The following is a 19883-nucleotide window of genomic DNA, read 5'->3' on the forward strand; positions in this document are numbered from 1 at the left end:
TCGGCATTTAAGTGGATCATGACATCCATTCATATAGGTTTTGTTACTTGGTTTTAATTAGATGTTTCCCAACTTGGAGGGCCTGAGTTTACCACTGCTTAGCTGAGGAGTAGTAATTCAGCAAAGCTAATAGTTTGCAGGTGAAATGTAACTGAAAAATGAAGAATAAAGCGTATTGGAAGGAGTCACTTGAGTTGCACTATAAGGCACAAAAACTGCATTGATTTTCTGTCTGGTGTCAAGCTCTCCTGTTTATTTGCTATAAAATACAAGTAATACTCACACCTGTTCACAATGCATTATTTATTGTGTGGCTGGAAACCCTCAGAGAGAGAGCAGTGGGGGAGAGGAGAGAGAAGATATCGTTAAGAGCTGCACAGCTTCAGGCAGGCAAACCACAGGCCACAGAAGGGCAGAGCTGAGCCTGTGTCAGGAGGGACAGAAAACCGGGGCAACGCAGCATTCCCTGGCTTAGCTGAACCTGCACAGCTTCTGGGGACCGAAACGGGGACAGGAGAGCAGGGTAGAGAGAGGTGTGAAAGTCTGAAACTAAGGAAACAGAAGCCGAGTTTAAAAAAAGAACCCTGGGATTTATTTGAATGAAAAGTGGAAGTTGAGTTTAAAAGTTTGATCCTTGGTTTTTTTTGGAACCACTATAAGGAAACAGTGAGTCAGGCTTCCATTGTGCACCAAAATATATACACCAAACATTTGCTTTTATTTTCTGTACTGAAAACATACCTGGATAAGTCATGTGAAATATCATGCATTGTAAGTTTGGGGTTGTTTTTCAATCTTCTCGGGTTTTATTCTAAACACAAATCATGACTCCAGATGAGAATTTAATATTTGAAAGCATATATATATTTTAAAAGTGTCAGTTCTGTCTTTCATTGAAAGTGTTATGGGGAGTGATTGAGTTGGCTTGGGTTTGTGGTTTTTTTTGAAGTAGTACTAAACCTACAGTTAAGAAAAATGTAACTTAATTGTTAATTGCTGGAAGAAGCAACTAAGGACTTCAGCACTGACCTCCTAATTAACTAACCTTGAACTACAGAGACAAACAACATCTTTCAGTCTACATGTGACTGAGCAGGTACGCTGTCAGCAGAGCAATGCCACTTCATATCCAACATGGTAAAAAACAGCTATGCTGTGACACACAGGCTGTACACAGAACTGTCAGTTATGAAAGGTTACATATTTATTAGTATACTTACATATTAATTGTTGGTACATCTTGAAGCCTTAGCAGTAGTTATTTAAAGGCTGTTTTGAAAAAGAAGCCTACGATGCTTGCGTGCTTCAGACTAGGCTCAAACGCAGACCAAACTGACTGTCTATAAAGAAGTGGAATGCAAGATGGGTTCCCCTTGATGAGGAAATATACATAGAAGCTGTATGTGCAATATCTAATGAGATTCTCCATCATAAGCTTGAAATAGCAATGGTGCTGGGGTGCAGCAGGATACCAGGCATCATGGCCACAGCTGCACTGGGCTGGGCCAGTGGAAGAATTTCATCAGAATGTGGAAATGCAGCTCAAGACAGCAGAAGAAACTCTGTAGTATACTGTAACCCAACATCACGTGATGCTGAAGTGATGATAAAAGGCAGAATGTTTCTGAAAGCATAAAAACTGCCATGGTGCCCAGTAGATGGGGTGTTGAAAGGACATACTGGAGAAAAAGTTTTAGCAGGAAGAGTTGCCAACTGCTGTAATTCTGTTCATACACGGGTCTCAAGCCCTACTTGGAAGCACAAGGCACAACAGGCCAGCACCACCCCTTCTGATGTGAGAATGCAAAAGTTGCACATCAGCTGTGACTATGCAAGATTGCCTTGTTTTGTATGAACTCATCCTGGTAATTGCTATAGGAGGTCAAGATTGTATAGTATTTTATTGCCATGTAAGTGGAACGCGATTATATGCTGAAAGTTAGAACAAATTTGCTTTCTTGTAGGTTTGGTTTAATATGCAAGAATATGATTCCCCAGTAAGGATAAATTTTGATATCGGCAAACCAAAACTTTGGAAGTCTTTCTTTTCAAGAAGCTTGCCATACCCTGGTCTCTGCAGCATTCAGGTATTAATGTATCTATTACCAACTTCATTTGAGGGGTTGAAAGATTACAGACACAGAGACTTAAGTTCTTTGGACTTCTGTGCTTAAGTGTATTTATGTAATAGCATTGGGTTTTCAAAAGATTTTCTCAGGTACTCAAAAAAAGAAAAAGAAAGCAGGAATACTGCAAAGTATTTGGTTTTATTCAGAATGAATGCACATCTGTTTTCCTTTAAATATCTATGCAAGATCTCAGGGCAACAGTGAAGTAAGTGGGACTAATCTTTAACTCAACCATATCAAAATAAGTAGCTTGGTGATATAAAGAAAATGCCAGCTTTTGTCTAACAGCTAGGAAGGCGTGATTTCCAGCTGTACGCACATCTTTTAAACAAACAGAAGTTTCTATACAGTTTTTCAAGGGTATAAGCAGTTGATCTTTACTTAAAAAAGGCATCTAGTTAATGGTTTTATTATGTCTCTATTAAATAATAGATTGTTTTGGTATAATTGTGAACTCATGCAAGTACCATCAAGGCAGTAACTCCTGAAGTTACATTGTTGTATAGCTAGAGAGACTGCACTTTAATACTTAAACTTCTTATTTACTGCTAGCCTGAAGAATTAGTTTATCAGCATTCGGACAAGGCTGCTGCCATGGAACTACAGGGCAGGTAATTCTACATCTAAAACAAATGCTGTCAGTGCTGATCCCTAGGGGTGGAGCATCTTCTTATAATCCTCAAGCATGTTCATACCTAGGTCCTAAAAACCTGCTTGGAATGCAAGGAATTGAGAATGGCCTAAAAAGGAAAAAAAAAGAAATCAGAAGCTGTGGTCACAGGGCTCTTTACAATTTTCTCTCTTTAATGATCAAGCATTGCTGTACAGTTTCCCAATAAGCAAAATGCTGTAGAGGGATGAGAAGAGAGGCTGTAGACTAAAAAGTGTTGTAAGCCCCTGCCCTTCCCATTCTGTTACTACACATGCAGGCACCATACAGCTATGTTGGTGTTGCTTTTCTGTGCTTTTACATAGTGGTAAATTTAACTGAGGTCACTTGTGTTCCCCATAACCTGTACTAAGTGTGTCAAGGGAGATCAGTAAAGGTGTCTGGTAAATACCAGAATTGTAATAATAGGTATATTTAATTGCAGGATTGAAAAAATATTAAAAGATAAGATTATGGAATGGAGACCAAGGCATCTAACTCGTTGGAACCGATACTGTACCTCTACCCTCCGTAACTTTCTACCGCTGCTGGAACAAAACCAAGGCAAAGATGTAGAAGATGACCATCAGGCAGAGCTGCAAAAACAGCTAGGAGATTACAGGGTACAGTTGTGAATATATATATGGCTTGTGCATAGAAGTAGGAATCTAAATCCCTAGGACTTAGTATCGCCACTCTGTGGTATAGAAGAGTGTCCTACGCTATTTATTTCCTCTACTACCAAAAGTCATAAGAGGTTTCATACCAAAGCTAAACCAATGTAATATTTACAGAGTGAAGGAGTGATGATCTATTTTATTTCATTTGTAGATGTTGGCGATAAAAACTTTGTTTGACATAAGAATGTAAAGACAAATTGGCTGCACTGTTCTTGTATTACTGCTGTACCACAACAGTCACTGCCTCCAACACAAACACAAGTGCAGTCTCCAAGCACTGGATGCTTATGGGCTGACTGGTGCATTAGTCTGGTCAGAAAGAACCTGGAACTGGTGCTGAGTAGTGCTACACAACATGCGCTAGTTTTGTCTTTAGAGTAGAGCAAAGAGTACAAAACTGAAGAAAATTTACTTATTAATTCACTGCAGCCACTGGTGTACCCACGCATTATTCCTCCAGGCTGTTCTAAAGGTTACATCCTTCTGCTCTTCATGGAAAACACACGTGGTAACCATACCATACACAACTTTAGCAATTTTCAAAATGAGTTGAGGTTTCAGTTCCTGGTAGACCTGAAATCTGTTATGGGCAGGAGACATTTGCCACCTCAAGTCCCCATCCAGTGCACACAGGAGAACACAATGAATTAAAAACAGTTAAAAGGCAGAAAAGCCACAAAGTTATATATTATTGAACACATACAGCATAACTTTATTCTATGGAATTTCTAAACATCTTCACTTTGAACTTACCCAAATTAAAGAGGAAAATAAAGAGGAAAAATATCAAAGCTTGCCACAGTACATGAAATAGGGAGGTGGTATTAAAATACAAAATGGCCTTTTTTATTGCATCTCCTCAGGCCAGCAATAGAAAAGATAAGTTTACATGCACAGTAAAACAGATTTTTAAAACTATGTATGTATTCAGGTGCTTTTACCTTTTCTTCTTACCTTATGTCTTTTCCTCTTTCTTTCTCCCAGGTCTCTGGATTTCCTATTCATATGCCATTTTCTGAAGTCAGACCTTTAATAGAAGCTGTACACAGCACAGGAGTTCATACCATTGATGTTCCCAATGTTGAATTTGCTCTAGCTGTCTATATTCATGCTTATCCCCAAAATGTTCTGTCTGTATGGATTTATGTTGCTTCACTTGTTCGAAATAGGTAGTATAGACCATTTGGAATACCTCAAGAAATTTGCTTATGTAGGGGTAAATATAACAGATTTCTCACTGCTGGTGTGAGCTATCCCAAGTATTTCAAAAATAGAGCAAGAATCTGATTTTTAGTAGCTGCAAACACATGAGCTTTATTCAACCTACAACCAAAGATACTACTTGTTACTGCTAAGGAAGAGACTGACCACTTAAAATTCCAGTACTAATATGTGATTTTTATACAGTGTTTTATAGCTCCCGGTGGGACATCACACTCTTAAAGCATTACACACACCCACATAAAGTGACATTAGTGTGAAACGTTAGAGCTTGGCCGCCTTATTTCCAGGTGAAACTTGGTTCCTGGAATCATGCCTTGAAGACTATGTTTTTAGCTAGTCAGTTTATTTTATTTACAGACTTCCTTCCTCTTCAAAGACACTGTCATTCAGTTACAATACAAATAGTTACAGTTTGCCATTACCTGAGTTCCTGAATGAAGACCAGGACTGAATGAAGGCCCATGAATAAATTGTCATGCACCAAAGAGCCACCAGTGAAGGCCATACTTCTATGCACCGTTTAGAGGTGTAAAACAACATTTTCTTAATGTTTAACATAAAAGTTAAAGACAAAGGAGTTAATAAATATTCATACCAAAACCTAAGTGGAAGCTCACTCATTTTATACAAGAGTTTGATTAAATTACTTTGGAGTATGAAGTCCTTATCTGCAAGTTACACTAGTAAAAGTTCTGAATAGTTTACTAACAATCAATTTTGCTTATTCATATGTAAGTAGTGGTGTTAACTGTTAATGCTGGTATAAGCATATATCCTTTTCCTGCAGTTACCTTACTAATGAAACTCTTCCTAGGGAAAGTGATGGTGGGTTGAGCTTAGGAAGGATGTTCCTCAGAACATATCAAAGTTAAGATTGTTCTTGAGCTTAATTCCAAACTAGACTCAGTCCATCTAATACACACTAGACAAAATCTTTGGTTTAGAGCCTCTGGTTGCCACAGGTTCCCTCTATAAACCTCCAGCAGAAGGGAGTAGTTGTGTTGTCATCATGTGGTGCTTTGCTGAACAACACTGATGACATCCGCCAAGTTTGGTACAACTCCCCTTTCAGAGACGGGGAAGAAGAAACACAGCATGTGTAAGTGAACAGAATTTCTGCATCTGATTTGGCCCTCAGCAGTATCTCTACCAATCTGCACAGAAAACATTGCCTAGCAGCAAAGAGGAGAACGACCTCAAGCTGCACTTTCCCAGCCTCAGAAACAAAAGAGTTCTGGAACAAGGACAGATGCAAGAAAGCCCACCACATACCTTACTACTCTCATCTTGCCTCAGTCAGCCATGTATGTACTCTAACCTCTGGGCACCAAAGTAAATTTAATGCCACTTACTTGAAGCAACAGCTGATGGAATAATGGTGGTGTTTTATACCTCTTCTGGAGGCTTCTAACTAAGCACTGTACATTCTGCCTCTAGCCCATGGTCAGCTGTTAACCACAAACAGCCAACTCTGCACCGACTCTACATTCACATGTATTTTTCTTTCCTTACTACTCTTCAGTATTAGCAGGAGCAAGATGGTACCAAAACTTGCAGTGTATTGTAATCTCCAGCTATGCCTGCAAGCTGACTTCCCAGACACCAAGAATCTTGAAAGCTATGTATGCCACCATGATTGCTGTCCTGAATAACTACTAAAAAAAAAAAAAAAAAGTATCTGATTAGTAAAACAGGTAAAAATTACTAGTTTGACATACTGTCAGTCTTCAAAATTAGGCAGGATGGGGGAAAAAAAAAAAAAACTGTCTGCCTTCTGCAAAGGCTGCCACCTACCCCTCCTCTGCCCAAGCAAAAAACCAAGCTGCAGCTACACCAGTCATACAAGCAGGTGGCCATTAAAGTTTACAACTTAGCATGGGCTACAATACTCACTCCCTCTTGCAGTGGGCTCTTCCCCATACCACCTCCCACACGACTCTTACATTACTCATCTCTTTTCCTAGCGCAGGTTTCACTCAGCCCAACAACAGATTCTCTTCCTCCCTGCTAATCTCCTACTGTTCAGTGAGGGGTCTTTTTAAAATCAAAGCAACAGGGAAAATGTATTGTCTTCCAGATTTCATATGAATGAAAACTGACATCCCTTGAGGTTGTTTCAAAAAATGCATTTTAACAGTCATGAGAAGAAACAAAACCAAACCAACCCTCCCCCTCCAAGGTTCAAGGTTCACAGGTCTTGCAACCACCACCACACCCACCCACCCTCTGCAGCCTACTGGTATGGTACACCTGGATATTACACCTTAAAAGCATATATATTCAACTGCTACAAATTTTTTGTTGGTGGGAATGTTTTATTCGAGTATGTCTTTCAAGCCCAAATACAAAACCAAATGCAAAAGGAAGGTGGGAATTTCCCTAATTTTGCAATATAAAGAACCACTTCAGGATGAGAGGAAAGGGGGAGAAACAAGGCTCCTAAAGATGTATAATTGTTACCCAAATGCAAACAATACATTTCAAATTCTCTGCAGAGGTTTATATTGTACTTACGGATTCAAAATAAAAAAACCATTCACTTAACACAAAAAAATCCAGTAAAGTATATTTAAGTGCCAAACTTGGAAGAAAGTGGCATAAAAAAAAAACCCAATCTGAATGTTTTCCCATCTTCCCCAAATTAAGTACGACAAAACCCAACACCCTTCAAACCAAATGAGATTTTGTGAGATTGTTACAACACTGTACAGTACACTCATAATTAAGATTTTGAAGTTGTGGGCAGGGTCAGGCTAGTATAACAAATCTCACTCCAAGGATTGTTAACACAAGATGCGAACTGTAAGTAAAGTGCATGAAAGGAAGCCTGCTCAGCTAAATGAAGTAGACTGAAAGATCAGAAGTCAGCGGTCATTCGCCAGAGCGGCAGCAGGCCCGAAAACCACACTGCAAATTCTGGCATCCACTGGCGGTTTCAGCATGAGGACCTGCACAAAAACAGAACAAATGTGAAAAGAAGAAAAGGCCATTTATTTTGATTCAAAATCCTCATAACCTGGTAATTCAGAATATGTCTCTTTTTTAAATACAGTAAACTTCATTCAGCACTGTGAAGCCTAAAACACTGCCAGTACTACCAGTGTAAAAACCTCGACTGAAACAGTTTAAGAGATTTTTGTTCAGATAGCTTAGTCCTGTGAAGATAACACATTCAAAGTGACACAGATGTATGATGAGCAATACTTAATGCAGTTTAAGCAAGCCATCACAGCTAGCTTTCATAATTGAGGTATGTTTTCACAGTGCATATTTAACTCCCATTTTGCAAATTCCGACGATGACTTCATGGCATTACCAAAGAAACCACGATCTCCCAAACTATTTCTACAATAATGGAAACAGGTTTTTAGTCTGGAAGGTTTTTTTCTCCATGAACACTTCATGGTTGGCTAGAACTCACATACTCCAACTGGAAATTCAAGAACTAAAAGGAAAATCACATTTAGTATCCCTGCAGTTATCAGAAGCCATAAGGCTAAAAACTAACCATTCCAAAAGACAGAAAAAGTTGCGAGCACAACCAGTATAAACCAACACTGTAATTCTACCCACCTCCACTTACCTTCGCTTACTGTTACCTCTTTAATTTGAAATGTTAAAGTGATCATGAGATAAGAAACTATTACATTTATTACTACCGGATTTGCTGCAACTATATGCCTGCTTTAGAGACAAACACCTACATTCATAAACTGGAAGTGCGTTGCTAAGTTAACTGAAACAAGCTGGTAAGACCTAATCAGGACAACCCAGATTTCCCCCCTTTGTATTTGAGACAAATCAAATAATATTTAAGGTGTTTTTAATACACTTAGAAAAAAAAAAAAAAGCAAAATCACATAATGAACTAGGCCATTGTCTGGCTTAGTTTTCTCCCCTTGAACAGTAATTTAAAGTCATAATTCAATTAATTTCCAAGAACACGGTGTCTGGAAATCAGCTTTCTGCTTCACGCCACTCACCTATGAGCAATATTCTACAAAGTAATTAAGTTAACATGCATGAGACTGAATAAAACAAACTGAAGCTATAATGAAGCACAGTATGCAAAACAGTAAGTTTTCCATTTGTCAATAAACTCTTTTTCCTTTTCAAACCTTTTTATTCACCTGAACTAAATTTTGATCCTCCAAGTCACTTACAAGCTAGAGTTTGAAAGCTTCTTCGCAAGTCCTTTAAAAAGGAGACTCGGTGCTTCTGAATAGCTGGTTTAGCAGAGCATGTCCTGTGCAGCAGCATTTTCCAAGTCGTAGCTTACCTTCCTCAGCACTGCCACAGCTAAGCAGTGCATCAGTAATTTTGAAGCAACTCTCACATTTCCAGTAAAATGCTTGTTGACAAAACCTACAGAACCACAACATCCCAAGGTAGGGAGTACTCAGTATATTTTAATACTGTTTTCCATCCTTTTCTTGCTCATTGTTCTTCCCCATGCTCATAATCGGAACATAAAAACTGGCCTTCTAGGTCTGACTGATGGTCCATCTAACCCTACCTTCATCACTGGCAACAGCAAGTGTTATCTAGGGAGATGATATAAACCTATCTGTATGTCTTTTATTTCCTCTCAGCAACCCTGACTTGTAGTAGGGGCATTAAAGTCCATTCACTTCAGTATTTGTTTACGGCTCAGTTGTGCATGCATTTGTTTTAACTTCTTAAATCTGCTGATACTAACTGCTTCCACAATTCCCCACAGTTCCAGAAGTTCACTACATAATGCATCTGCTTTAAATCACCTACCCACTTCATCTACTGTTGCCGAGCTCTAATACTGCGTTCCCAGTTCTGGGAAGTCATCCTGGCTTCCTGCCTTCTCATTCCCATGCTGAAACATCCCAGCTTTTTGAGTGTCTCCTTGCAAGACAGCTGCTCAGTTCCCTAACTCTTTTTAACAGACCTCTTCTGTATCTTCCGTAACTCCATTACATACACTCCTCAAGATGGGGAGACCAAAACCGCATGCAGTACTCCAAATGTGAGTGCCCCAAGGCTTCCAGGACCATGCAGCACACTATCTTGTTCTCAACGCCCTGATGATGCATAACACTGGTGGCTTTTTTGGCTGCTGCTGCAAACAGGAAAGATCTCAGAATTAGCACCAACCAACAGCTCTCTGAAATCATTGTCTCCACGTTGCAACTGCCAGCTCTTCAATTCAGTTTCATGCAATCACAGTTTGATTATTCCCAACCACCCAGACATATAACCATACGTACAGCTATATGGGAAGTTTATAAGAAGTCCTTCTGGAAATCTTCAGCACCAGAATCGTTACTTGAGGCAGCTCAGTACCACTCAAAAACTTGGAAATTACTGTCTGCATTTCTTACACCACAAGAGCAATAGAAGTGCTGAATAAGACTGATCACAGCACAGAACTCTTGTGGTGGGAGCGGGGGGAGAGATGTCACCTCTCAGATTCCCATCCATCCTGAACAGGGACCATTAAGCCCTGCCCTTTCTTCCTATCCTTTAATTAGCTTTCAGTTTTTAAATTTAAACCAGTCTTAGAGCAACTTAAAATCTCAAAAATTTAGAAACTTCTAAGTAAGCGGCATCATCTGAAAAGTTTACAGGTTAATTTCCTAATTTATTAGGCACTTAATTACAAAGGCCTATGGCAGGGGGGTTTGAACTTGATGATGTTCAAGGTCCCTTCCAGTCTAAACCATTCTATGATTAACCATGTCACAGTGAAAATTCGCCCTTCTTCCTCCTATTCTGCATTTCTTGTCCCACATCAAATCCCCATACCATCAATAACTTTATCACATCCTTTATAGCTGCCGGTAAAGAACTCTGATGAAATGAAATATTCAGAGTTCAAATCACATCTCCCGAAATCTGCCACTCTGTATTATTTCTTAGCATATACAGGCAATCCCCATAATTTGGAGGGTATTTTATGCTCTTATTACAAGAATATAGTAAGTGTCATTAATGGTAGTTTTAACAGTAAGGCTATATGGTTATGACTTGTTCAATTTATGTTTGGACATGGCAATTGATCTCCTCCATCACAGGTCATTTATCTCCTCTGTAAATGCCCCAGCCCTCCTTAGCTTCTTTTCACATTTGATGAAAATAGTGAAATTGAAATGCCTTTGGTTTTGGTAGCCACAGAGACTGTTTTTATTTCCCTAGCTTTATTTACTACAACTGACTTTTGGCTACATCTCTTTGGCTTCCCAGTCTCCGATTTCCCCACTCTTTGCTACTGGCCTCATTAGACTGGACTTTGTTTTCAACCTACCTTTGTTTAAGTTTGAATGGCCTCTTTAATCTTGTCAAAAACCACTCTCTCTTTTCTTTGGATTCTATATACAATGACTTCAATTCATCTCACTGATGCACCAGCTTAATCAATATGGTAAATGTATACAGTTCCTTTTATAATGTCCAGCAAGATGGTCATTTCAGATCTTACGGTGGAGCTGAATCACTTTCAGAAGGGTCCCTCTCTACGGACTGTGAAAGCTTAATGAGTGCTAGCAGTGAAATGCCTAAATTAAATGTGTTTTGGGCTGGTTCACCTGGGAAAGCAAAGTTAATCAGATTCATCTAACCTGGCACTGTCTACATTACTGGCTGAGTTACCTCTAAACTGGATTATTGTCATGCTCTTTACATGCATGTCTGATTACTCACATGCTTCAGGTGACCCAGAATAGGGATCTGCTTACTGATGATGAACAGCTCTCACTGTTTTCAAATAAACTACACATAACCACACGTTACAAAGAAAGGAGCATAGCTATTTGATTACTCCATTTTGTTTCCTGTACTAGTGAAACCAAAATTAGTAAAAATTTCCTGGAAAGAAGTTAGGCATTTCACCAAGAATACGTGACAACCCAGACCATGATGAAAGAGCCACTCCAGCCAAGACAACTGGCTGCCACCACCATGTCCCTTCACCCAGTTGTTCTAGCTCTTGCCTGTGGCAGCAGAAACATTCATGTGGTCTACAGCAAGATGGATCCCTGACCTATCTAGGAAGAAGGGGAGGGAAAAAAAAAGTAAATAAAAAGGCTTTCAACTACCCCAGTTCTTGATATTGAGTAAGACTAATGCTGGCCACAGGAAGGCTGTAAGAAGGGGCTAGGAGGAACAGAGCAGTGAGTGAGAGGCTCCATCATCAACATAACACTGCACAGCATATTTGATGATAATTTAGCAAAAGCAATACATTACAGGGGAATTACCCCAAGAGTGATCAAATTAAGCATTAGCTTTAAAAAAAAAAAATACATAAAGGCAATATTAAATTTAAATCTGATTTTGCAAAGTGCTACTGTCTATCAGCCTTTAGTAAAAGTTACAATTACAGACCTATATGGGAGCACTTTGGTTGTCTGTAGAACTTTAAGAGAAAGACCAAACTCTTGAAGTCTAACAACAATGCGTTCCCATATAAATCTCCACACAGGAGTCCATAAATCTTAACAGAAATTGTCTTGGATCCGATGCTGGAAGACAGATCAAACTATGACCAATGAATTTCTAAATGCCAGAAGAAAAGAGTGAATCATCAGAATCACCACAACTTTATTTCATTAATGCCCTATTTCTTTAGTTACAGCACCTGAGGACTGCATCATTTAAAAACTCTAGAAACTGTATCATTCCTAAAAGCTGCAAAGAGCTACTGCTGCAGAAATTAGGGAGCCTCATTTTTCTAGTCCTGAAGCTGACAGCACTCCAGGCTTTAAAACTGAGAACACAGTAAGGAGATCGAACAGAGCTGGACAAAACAGCCTATGGGGAAATACAAACTTTTCAGTCACAAATAGTAACTCAAACGTTAAACTATTCTTACTGAGTTCAGTGTGATTTACAATCAAATGTGGTTTAGCCATTAAGCAACATCAGCAATTAGAAGGGGTGTATACTGACAGATTTGTTTTCAGTTGCAGCTGAGGGTTATATCTAACTCCAGGTCTCCAGTGTTGAGCAAAACGTAGGTAGAGATCCTAAACAGTACTAGGCAAACCAAGAATTGAAGTCATACTAACAGTAAACAAACAAAATAAATTTGGAACTGTGCATAAATTCATGGTCTCTGCCCATAAAAACTGCATCATATTACTGCTGTGCAACAGCACAACTGAGTCTATCTAACCATAGTTGCTCTACCTTCTTAGTTTTAGTCTACTTGACTAAACTACAAGACCAGCACTTGCAATGAAAATCTGAAAATTGCAAACATGCCTACCAAACCCTCCAACAAAGACAACCCAATGAAGCTGTGTGTAAGGGCCTCTGTTAGGCTCAGTGTTTATAGAAAAAAAAAAAAAATCTGCAAATAGGCTATAGGTGAAAGTAAAGCCCTTATATGTCAACAGACGACAAAGTGGTATCTTTATTATTCAAAGATGGATAAATTCCATGCTGTTGGCTCCAATTTTTGTTCTGCAAGACTGACGGGTTTTCCAACATGATCCCAGAACATATCTCCTTCCCCGAAAACAATCCCTGATAAGCTGGTGGGCAAAGAAAATGATGGAATTATTCTCTACATGCTTACAGAGCAGTAATCTTTGTGCAGCAGTTAATAATACAATCTATATACGTGCAAACAAACAAACAGCTTCAGATATGGATTCACTTAAGCGAAACAGCTATTGTTTTCCCTACAGTTACTTTAGAAATACCAAACGATACAGAAATAGTTCAAGCTGTCACAGAAATCCTGCTGCCCAGAGAATGGAATAAGGCATTAGGTTCCGACTGAATAGTCCTATCACAATCAAGTTTGAATGAAAATACAAAGAACAGTACTCGGATAAAACTGCAGGGGATGCAGTTATAAAAGGTTATTTCCTGTTTCAGAATTTTGCTGGGACACCCCGGTAAGTTTTTATCGACTTTCTTCGTAAAGAAAACAGCAACAAACTTCTGAGATGCTACTATTTCTCAACCGATGTGAGAAGTGAGACAATTACAGCCTCACTCTCCTGTTGATTTCTCTCTACAGGAGTAACTGTTCATCCAGCCGCATGCATGATGCTTTACAGAGCCAAGCAGAGCTTATAGGCTCACAGCTTCCAGCAGGCAGTGAAAGGAAGGAAATAAACAGGAAGAGGATCAGGACAACTTTACAGAATAATGCCAAAAAGTATTCTGTTTAAATATAAATTTCTTAAGGATATTACAGAATAGCCAAGCTTTAAAGTGGTGGACTCACACATGAGATTCTGGCTTTGTAAACTAATACTAAGACAACAGTGTATTTTAGGGACAAGGAGAGAAACAGAAATGTCTGAAGGCAAACCAGAACATCAACAGATGACAGAAATGAAAACAGAGGAAAAAAAATCACAAGGAATCAGCTGTAAAAGGAAAAAGGCTTTAACTGGTCTTTGAAGACATCTTTAAACTCAAAGTAACACAAGAAGGACAGCCAGAGAAGGATTTAAAAGGCACCTTAAAATTTTCAGGCTGAAAGGCTAGATTTTTTGAAGCTGTGGTCTGGATGGAATGGAAGGAACAAAAAGCAAGTGTCTCAAAATTAAAAAAAAACAAACAAACAAACCAGCAGTCAGTGTCAAAAAAGTGTATAAAGTAGCGCAAAAATTATGGAAGCAAAATATGATTTAATACTTTCACTTCTAATATTAGGATCCAACCCAAGTGCATCACCTATCAGTTTCAGTGGATCGAATACCCAAATATCAGTACAGATTTACTTGCAGTACCAAAGCTCTGGCATCCTGTACCCCTCCTGTGGCTGCATCTCAATATAGATGCAAATTACAGACCTGAACACCATGAACTACCAGGGAATATAATTTTATTTTACACACAATTAGCTCTTATAATCCTGTGAACTCAGTTATTAACCTCTCTTCCTTTCTGTTGCACTTACCTGTTTTAAATTCACACATGGAATACAAGTCACACCATGGTTCCCACCTCTAATGCTATGAATGCTTACTGGACTTAATGTAACAGGCTGCATTCCAGTGTGATAAACACTGAGAAGACTTGCACCATGAATGTATTTTATGCAGTTATGCAGATCCTTCCCCAGCTTAGATCCATCCCTAAGTTACTGACTCAAGCAAAACCAGAAAAACTAAATTATGTTTTCCATAAGGACACATGATGGTAGGATCAAAATTATCCTATACCAAATTACTGCAATATGGGAGGTTTGCAAAGCAAACCACACGCCATTCCTTTCCTAACAAACCACTGCTTTGATACCAATCTAAGCCTCTGTCTAAGGTTATGACCATAAAGAAAACAAAACTACATGGTTTGCAGGGAAGATACAAAGAGGGCAAGTGTTTATTAGCTATGTACGTATTCACTGAGACATACTTTCTAGCCCCTATTATTTATGCTAAATTATGAGATACATGGACTAAAATGCTTCCCTAGGTAGTATAGAACAGTGTCAAGCATACAGCAGTGTCAAGCAAAAAAACCCAGAAGTACACGTGAGGAAAAAATTACTTAACAGTTGTCATTTCATAATTAATCTGCAAAACAAGAAAAAAAAGTGAAAAAAAAAAAAAGTGGGGTATTGGTGATTCTTTTTGTTTTGTTTTAAAAGTGTCCTTAAACCAAACATCGCAACCCTGGAAGAGCATCACATCTTCATAAAAAGACATTACCGTTAATGTTGTCACAGTAGTAAAAGTGTTCATCGTTTAGAGAAGGGCATGCAGAAACTAAATCCTGCAGGCCTGCACCAGTTACAGTGAGACAACCCGAGAGGTTAAGGTGTTCCAAATGCGGCAGTCCTCCTCCCAGAGTCAATGCCCTGTTAACAGACAGAAGAGCGGTGTTAAGGATCTGCACAGCGCTAGACTGACAAGTACTCCACTATGTTGCCAAGTCACAGACTTAGTTGTGCTTTGTAACTAAACCCCACACCTCTAATAAACCATGTAGTTTTAAATCCGGCAGTTTCATACCCTGTAAAGGGATCACCCCCAAAGCTGTATAGAAGACCTGAAAAATGAACCAATTTCTAGAGAAACTAACAATTCCTTCTGACAGAATTAAACGGTAAATCACTTTGTTTATGAATGACTCCAGAGATGAACAAGTATTTCCGAGAACTACCAAGACATTCTTCTCCAAACTGCACTGATTTTGGAAACTCTTCCAAGATGATGTATATTCCTCAACCCACCCTGAAAACATGACACAAGTTTCGTGCATTACACTTTGAAAGTCTGAGTGTCTTTTTTTTTGGTTAAAATTATTTTGGAATCCAAATTCGTATTTTCCTAGGGCTGACAGTGGAGCCTCTCTCTGAGAACACACCACCTTATTATTCAAGTGGAATTCTCTATTTTCCCTCTGAGCGCAAGAGAGCTTGGCTGCTGATGGAACAACCTCATGGAAGTATTGCATCTGAGCAATCACTGTGTTCGGCTGCTTGCTTCTCTGCAAGCTCACAGGGCAGCCAGCCCAAGTTCAAGCACACACACACCCCGAAAAAAACACTGGGTTTGAATCACCAAGCTGCAGATTCAAGCCAGGACGTAAAACTGAAAATGCCTTCAGAGCAACTTTCTCCTGTCAGCAGGCAGAAGTAGAACTGTTGACCACAAAACCAGCTATCATTTAACAACTTTTCTATGAAATGCACTGGCACGTGTTTCTACTACCAGGTTTCATTCTCTTTCCTCAGCGACTCAAAACTACTCTGGTGAGTTCAAGAAGCACTCATTGCAGCACACTCTCAGCTCTTAAATACTGTCTTTTATCCAAAAAGCACCAATGGGAAACCAACACAACTAAACCCTTCCCATGACTCAATGACCAAATCTCCCTTTGGGTCCTAGATTATCGAGTCAAGAAAAAACAGACCAGTAATATGCAAACTACACACAGCATGACCTAATCAGCACCAAATGAAACTCAGCAGTACCAGTCCACTTCACCACTCAAACAGCAACAAGCTCAAACACAAAGCACAGCTATCTGAAGCTTACTCTGGTGAAAGAGTGTCTTCTGTAGTGGTTCTTCTGACATTTGAACAGCTGGCACTTCTGAACATCAAATGGGGATAAAATCTCCAGAGAGACAAATCAATGCCAGCAGCACCTCACACTATTTCACAGTTGACTACAGCATACAGTACAGGTAGGCATGAAGTCTTCCCACTCCAAGAGGCTTTAAGTAGCCCTAAGGGCTACAGCACACCTCAGCAGATGGCTGCAAGTACTTCAGCCTCATCCCATTTTCATTCGTTCATTCATAACTACATTTTTCTGACACAATACAAAATATCAATGGCAAATATCACATACAGGAAATTTTTTTAACTCTTGAAGCCATCTTAATGTTCAAGTGAACTATTTTTTCTCCTCCTTTAATGATTATATTAAGCCATATTTAACATGATGTTCTGCACATACAAAATTATCATAGAATCACTTAGGTTGAAAAGACCCTTAAGATCATCAAGTACAACCATTAAGCTAGCACTGCCAAGTCTACCACTAAACCATGTTCCTAATACCACATCTACATGTCTTTTAAATATCTCCATCCCTGAAGACTCAACCACTTCCCTGGGCAGCTTGTTCCAATGCTTGACAACCCTTTCAGTGAAGAAATTTTTCCTAATATCCAATCTAAACCTCTCCTGGTGCAATTTGAGGCTGTTTCCTCTCGACCTATCACTTGTTACTTGGGAAAAGAGACGGACCCTCACTTTACTACAACCTCCTTTCAGGTGGTTGTAGAGAGTGACAAGGTCTCCCCTCAGCATCCTTTTCTCCAGACTAAACAACCCCAGTTCCCTCAGCCTCTCCTCATAAGACTTGCGCTCTAGACCCTTCATCAACTTGTTCTTTGGATGTGCTCCAGCACCTCAATGCATTTCTTGTGGTGAGAGGCCCAAAACTGAACACAATATTTGAGGTGGGGCCTCACCTGTGTCAAGTACAGGGTGCCTAGTCCTGCTGGCCACACTATTTCTGATACAAGCCAAGATGCTGTTGGCCACCTTAGCCACCTGGGCACACCACTGGCTCCCATTCAGCCAGCTGTTGACCAACACCCCCAGGTCCTTTTCTGCCAGGCAGCTTTCCAGCCACTCTTCCCTAAGCCTGTAGTGATGCATAGCATTGTTGTGACCCAAGTGCAGGACACGGCACTTGGCCTTGTCCCATGGATACAGCCTGTCCATAAATTATGTCATTATCCAGACAGGTTAAGTGAGATGTTACTCCACTTTCATAAAGTTTCAAGCGTACTGACAGGCATAATAAAAAAAAATATCAGTGAATCAACACACTTTCCTAACAAGAAGTTACTAAAGATCAAATCTAAGAGCATTAATACTGCCTAGAACAACAAATTCACAAAAATATCCAATTTCAGAGAATACATGTAAATGATTTTATTTTTTTCAAATCCCCATAGGAAAAACTGGAGAAAGTCTTCAAGTCTGGTACTATACATATTTGAAGATGCAAAGACCACTTAAAACTTACCAGAGTTTCTTAAATTAAAGTGTTTCTACTGAAACTAGGCAGATTCACCCCAGAATGACCCAACAAATAAAATTAGAAAAAACGTACTGCAGTAAAAAAGCTCGAAAATGTCTCCTCACCTGAGAGCACGGTCTGTGATCTGGTAACACCCAGATAAACTGAGAAACTGAAGAACTCGTGCAGTCTCTTCATCTGTTTTTTCACTCCCAGAGTATGCTGAGTCTTTTTTCTCTGACTGCTTAGTCCTTGTTGGTTTTTTACACAGTGCAGAGGACTCTGGAAGTGCTCGAATAGTTCTTAGTGCTGTCCCAGCACAACAAAATGAGTGACCGCAGTAAATCAAGTCAGTAGAAGCACAGTGCTGCTGCCACCCTCTAGTCCTTATTCCATAAATGTCTCTACTGTAGCAAGATGCAGAACAATTTATATGGGATGTTGGTTCCATAAGACAAAATCCTTCAACGTTTCTGTGTCTCCACTCAGCAGCATCTTCAATGTCAGCTAAGTCATCTGCATCTAGCATCCACACATAAGCAGAACTGAAGTTTTCTGAGCCGTCAGGTTTAGTCCAATGCTGCTCACTATCTCCTCCCTCAATGAGGTTTTCATTGTTGATTTCATGCAAACAATTATACTTCTTGTTGGACTGCAGAGTAATCTCTCTGTTTTTCCACAAAGTCTTCGCATTCCTGTTTCTGCAGCTTTTCAGGATACCCCTGGTATGGTGAGTTGATATGATACCCAGTGCTCTGGAAATTCTCTCTATAGCCACATCTGTGATTTTTTCACATCCAGACAGATCAAGGTGGCGGAGATTTTGACAACAACCAACTGAAGACCAACTGAAATCAGGGAAAGAAGTGGTTGGTTTGTTTTTTCCTTTTTGGTTTTTTAATTTTTGTTCAGAAACAGGTGTTAAGGCTAAATATACATAAGAACATTTCATAAGCAAGATACTTATATTAATTCACAGAACATTTAAAGAAAATATACACAGTAAATCTAACCTGTCTGGGATATGCCTAGAAAAATTATATCTAAAGAAACATGAAATTAATCATGAATCAGTAACAATCTGTACTTTTCCATATACTGAGACTTAAAAGAAGTCCAAATTTGCCATACATTGAACAAATTTTTAAATAGAAGACTGCAAACACCAAATACATGTGACAATTTCAAAAAGCAGCTTCTGTTGTGCATAACACAGTTACCAAGAGGCATCTAAGTTACTACACACCACAGTTAACTTCTCAGAAGGCTGAAAAAAGTGAACTTACTGAAATAGCAAATTTCTCCCTATCAAAAAGAAAAATACTTCTGATATATAATATTAAGCTCAAAGTATTTTAATAGTTGGAATTTCGAGTATTTGAGTTTCTCAAGCTTGGCTGTTTATACATATTGAAATATCAACGTACTTAGATCATACATCCTTCTGTCATTTCCCATTTCTTTCAGACAGAATAGCTGGATTCCCAAAACACATTCTGTGTACAGTATTAATTATTCCACAAAAGTGATAAGAATTAGAGATGGCAATGAAATCAGATTTTTTCATATTAACAAGACCTCACCCCTTCAGCCTTATCTTTTTCAAATGAAATAGAAAGTTGATCTACAGTAATATTGTTACACAATTAGCTATAAAAGTATATAGCTGATTTAAGTTACCTTTACCTATCCAGAGTTTATGTTAACTATCATTTACTTT

General features: G+C 39.1%; 2 protein-coding genes across 2 annotated transcripts in view; one reads left to right on the forward strand and one right to left on the reverse strand.

Annotated features, from left to right (window-relative positions):
• Positions 1-5269, forward strand: part of CC2D2A (coiled-coil and C2 domain containing 2A) — a gene marked incomplete at its 5' end in the record, with an annotated part of 65370 nt that extends 60101 nt beyond the window's left edge. Inside the window, 4 exons of the mRNA XM_082483093.1 lie at positions 1965-2087; positions 2682-2740; positions 3224-3401; positions 4443-5269. Of these exons, the coding sequence (XP_082339219.1) occupies positions 1965-2087; positions 2682-2740; positions 3224-3401; positions 4443-4631 (549 nt within the window). The 3' untranslated portion in view covers positions 4632-5269. The remainder of the gene's footprint in view (positions 1-1964; positions 2088-2681; positions 2741-3223; positions 3402-4442) is intronic.
• Positions 5270-6971: 1702 nt separating this feature from the next.
• FBXL5 (F-box and leucine rich repeat protein 5) overlaps positions 6972-19883 on the reverse strand; it is a gene marked incomplete at its 5' end in the record, with an annotated part of 36986 nt that continues 24074 nt past the window's right edge. The window contains 3 exons of the mRNA XM_082482640.1: positions 6972-7630; positions 15329-15477; positions 18289-19011. Coding sequence (XP_082338766.1) covers positions 7554-7630; positions 15329-15477; positions 18289-19011 — 949 coding nt within the window. The 3' untranslated portion in view covers positions 6972-7553. The remainder of the gene's footprint in view (positions 7631-15328; positions 15478-18288; positions 19012-19883) is intronic.

This window comes from Vanellus vanellus (genome assembly GCF_965231255.1).
Source record: "Vanellus vanellus genome assembly, chromosome: 4".
In the NCBI taxonomy this organism is placed as follows: domain Eukaryota; kingdom Metazoa; phylum Chordata; class Aves; order Charadriiformes; family Charadriidae; genus Vanellus; species Vanellus vanellus.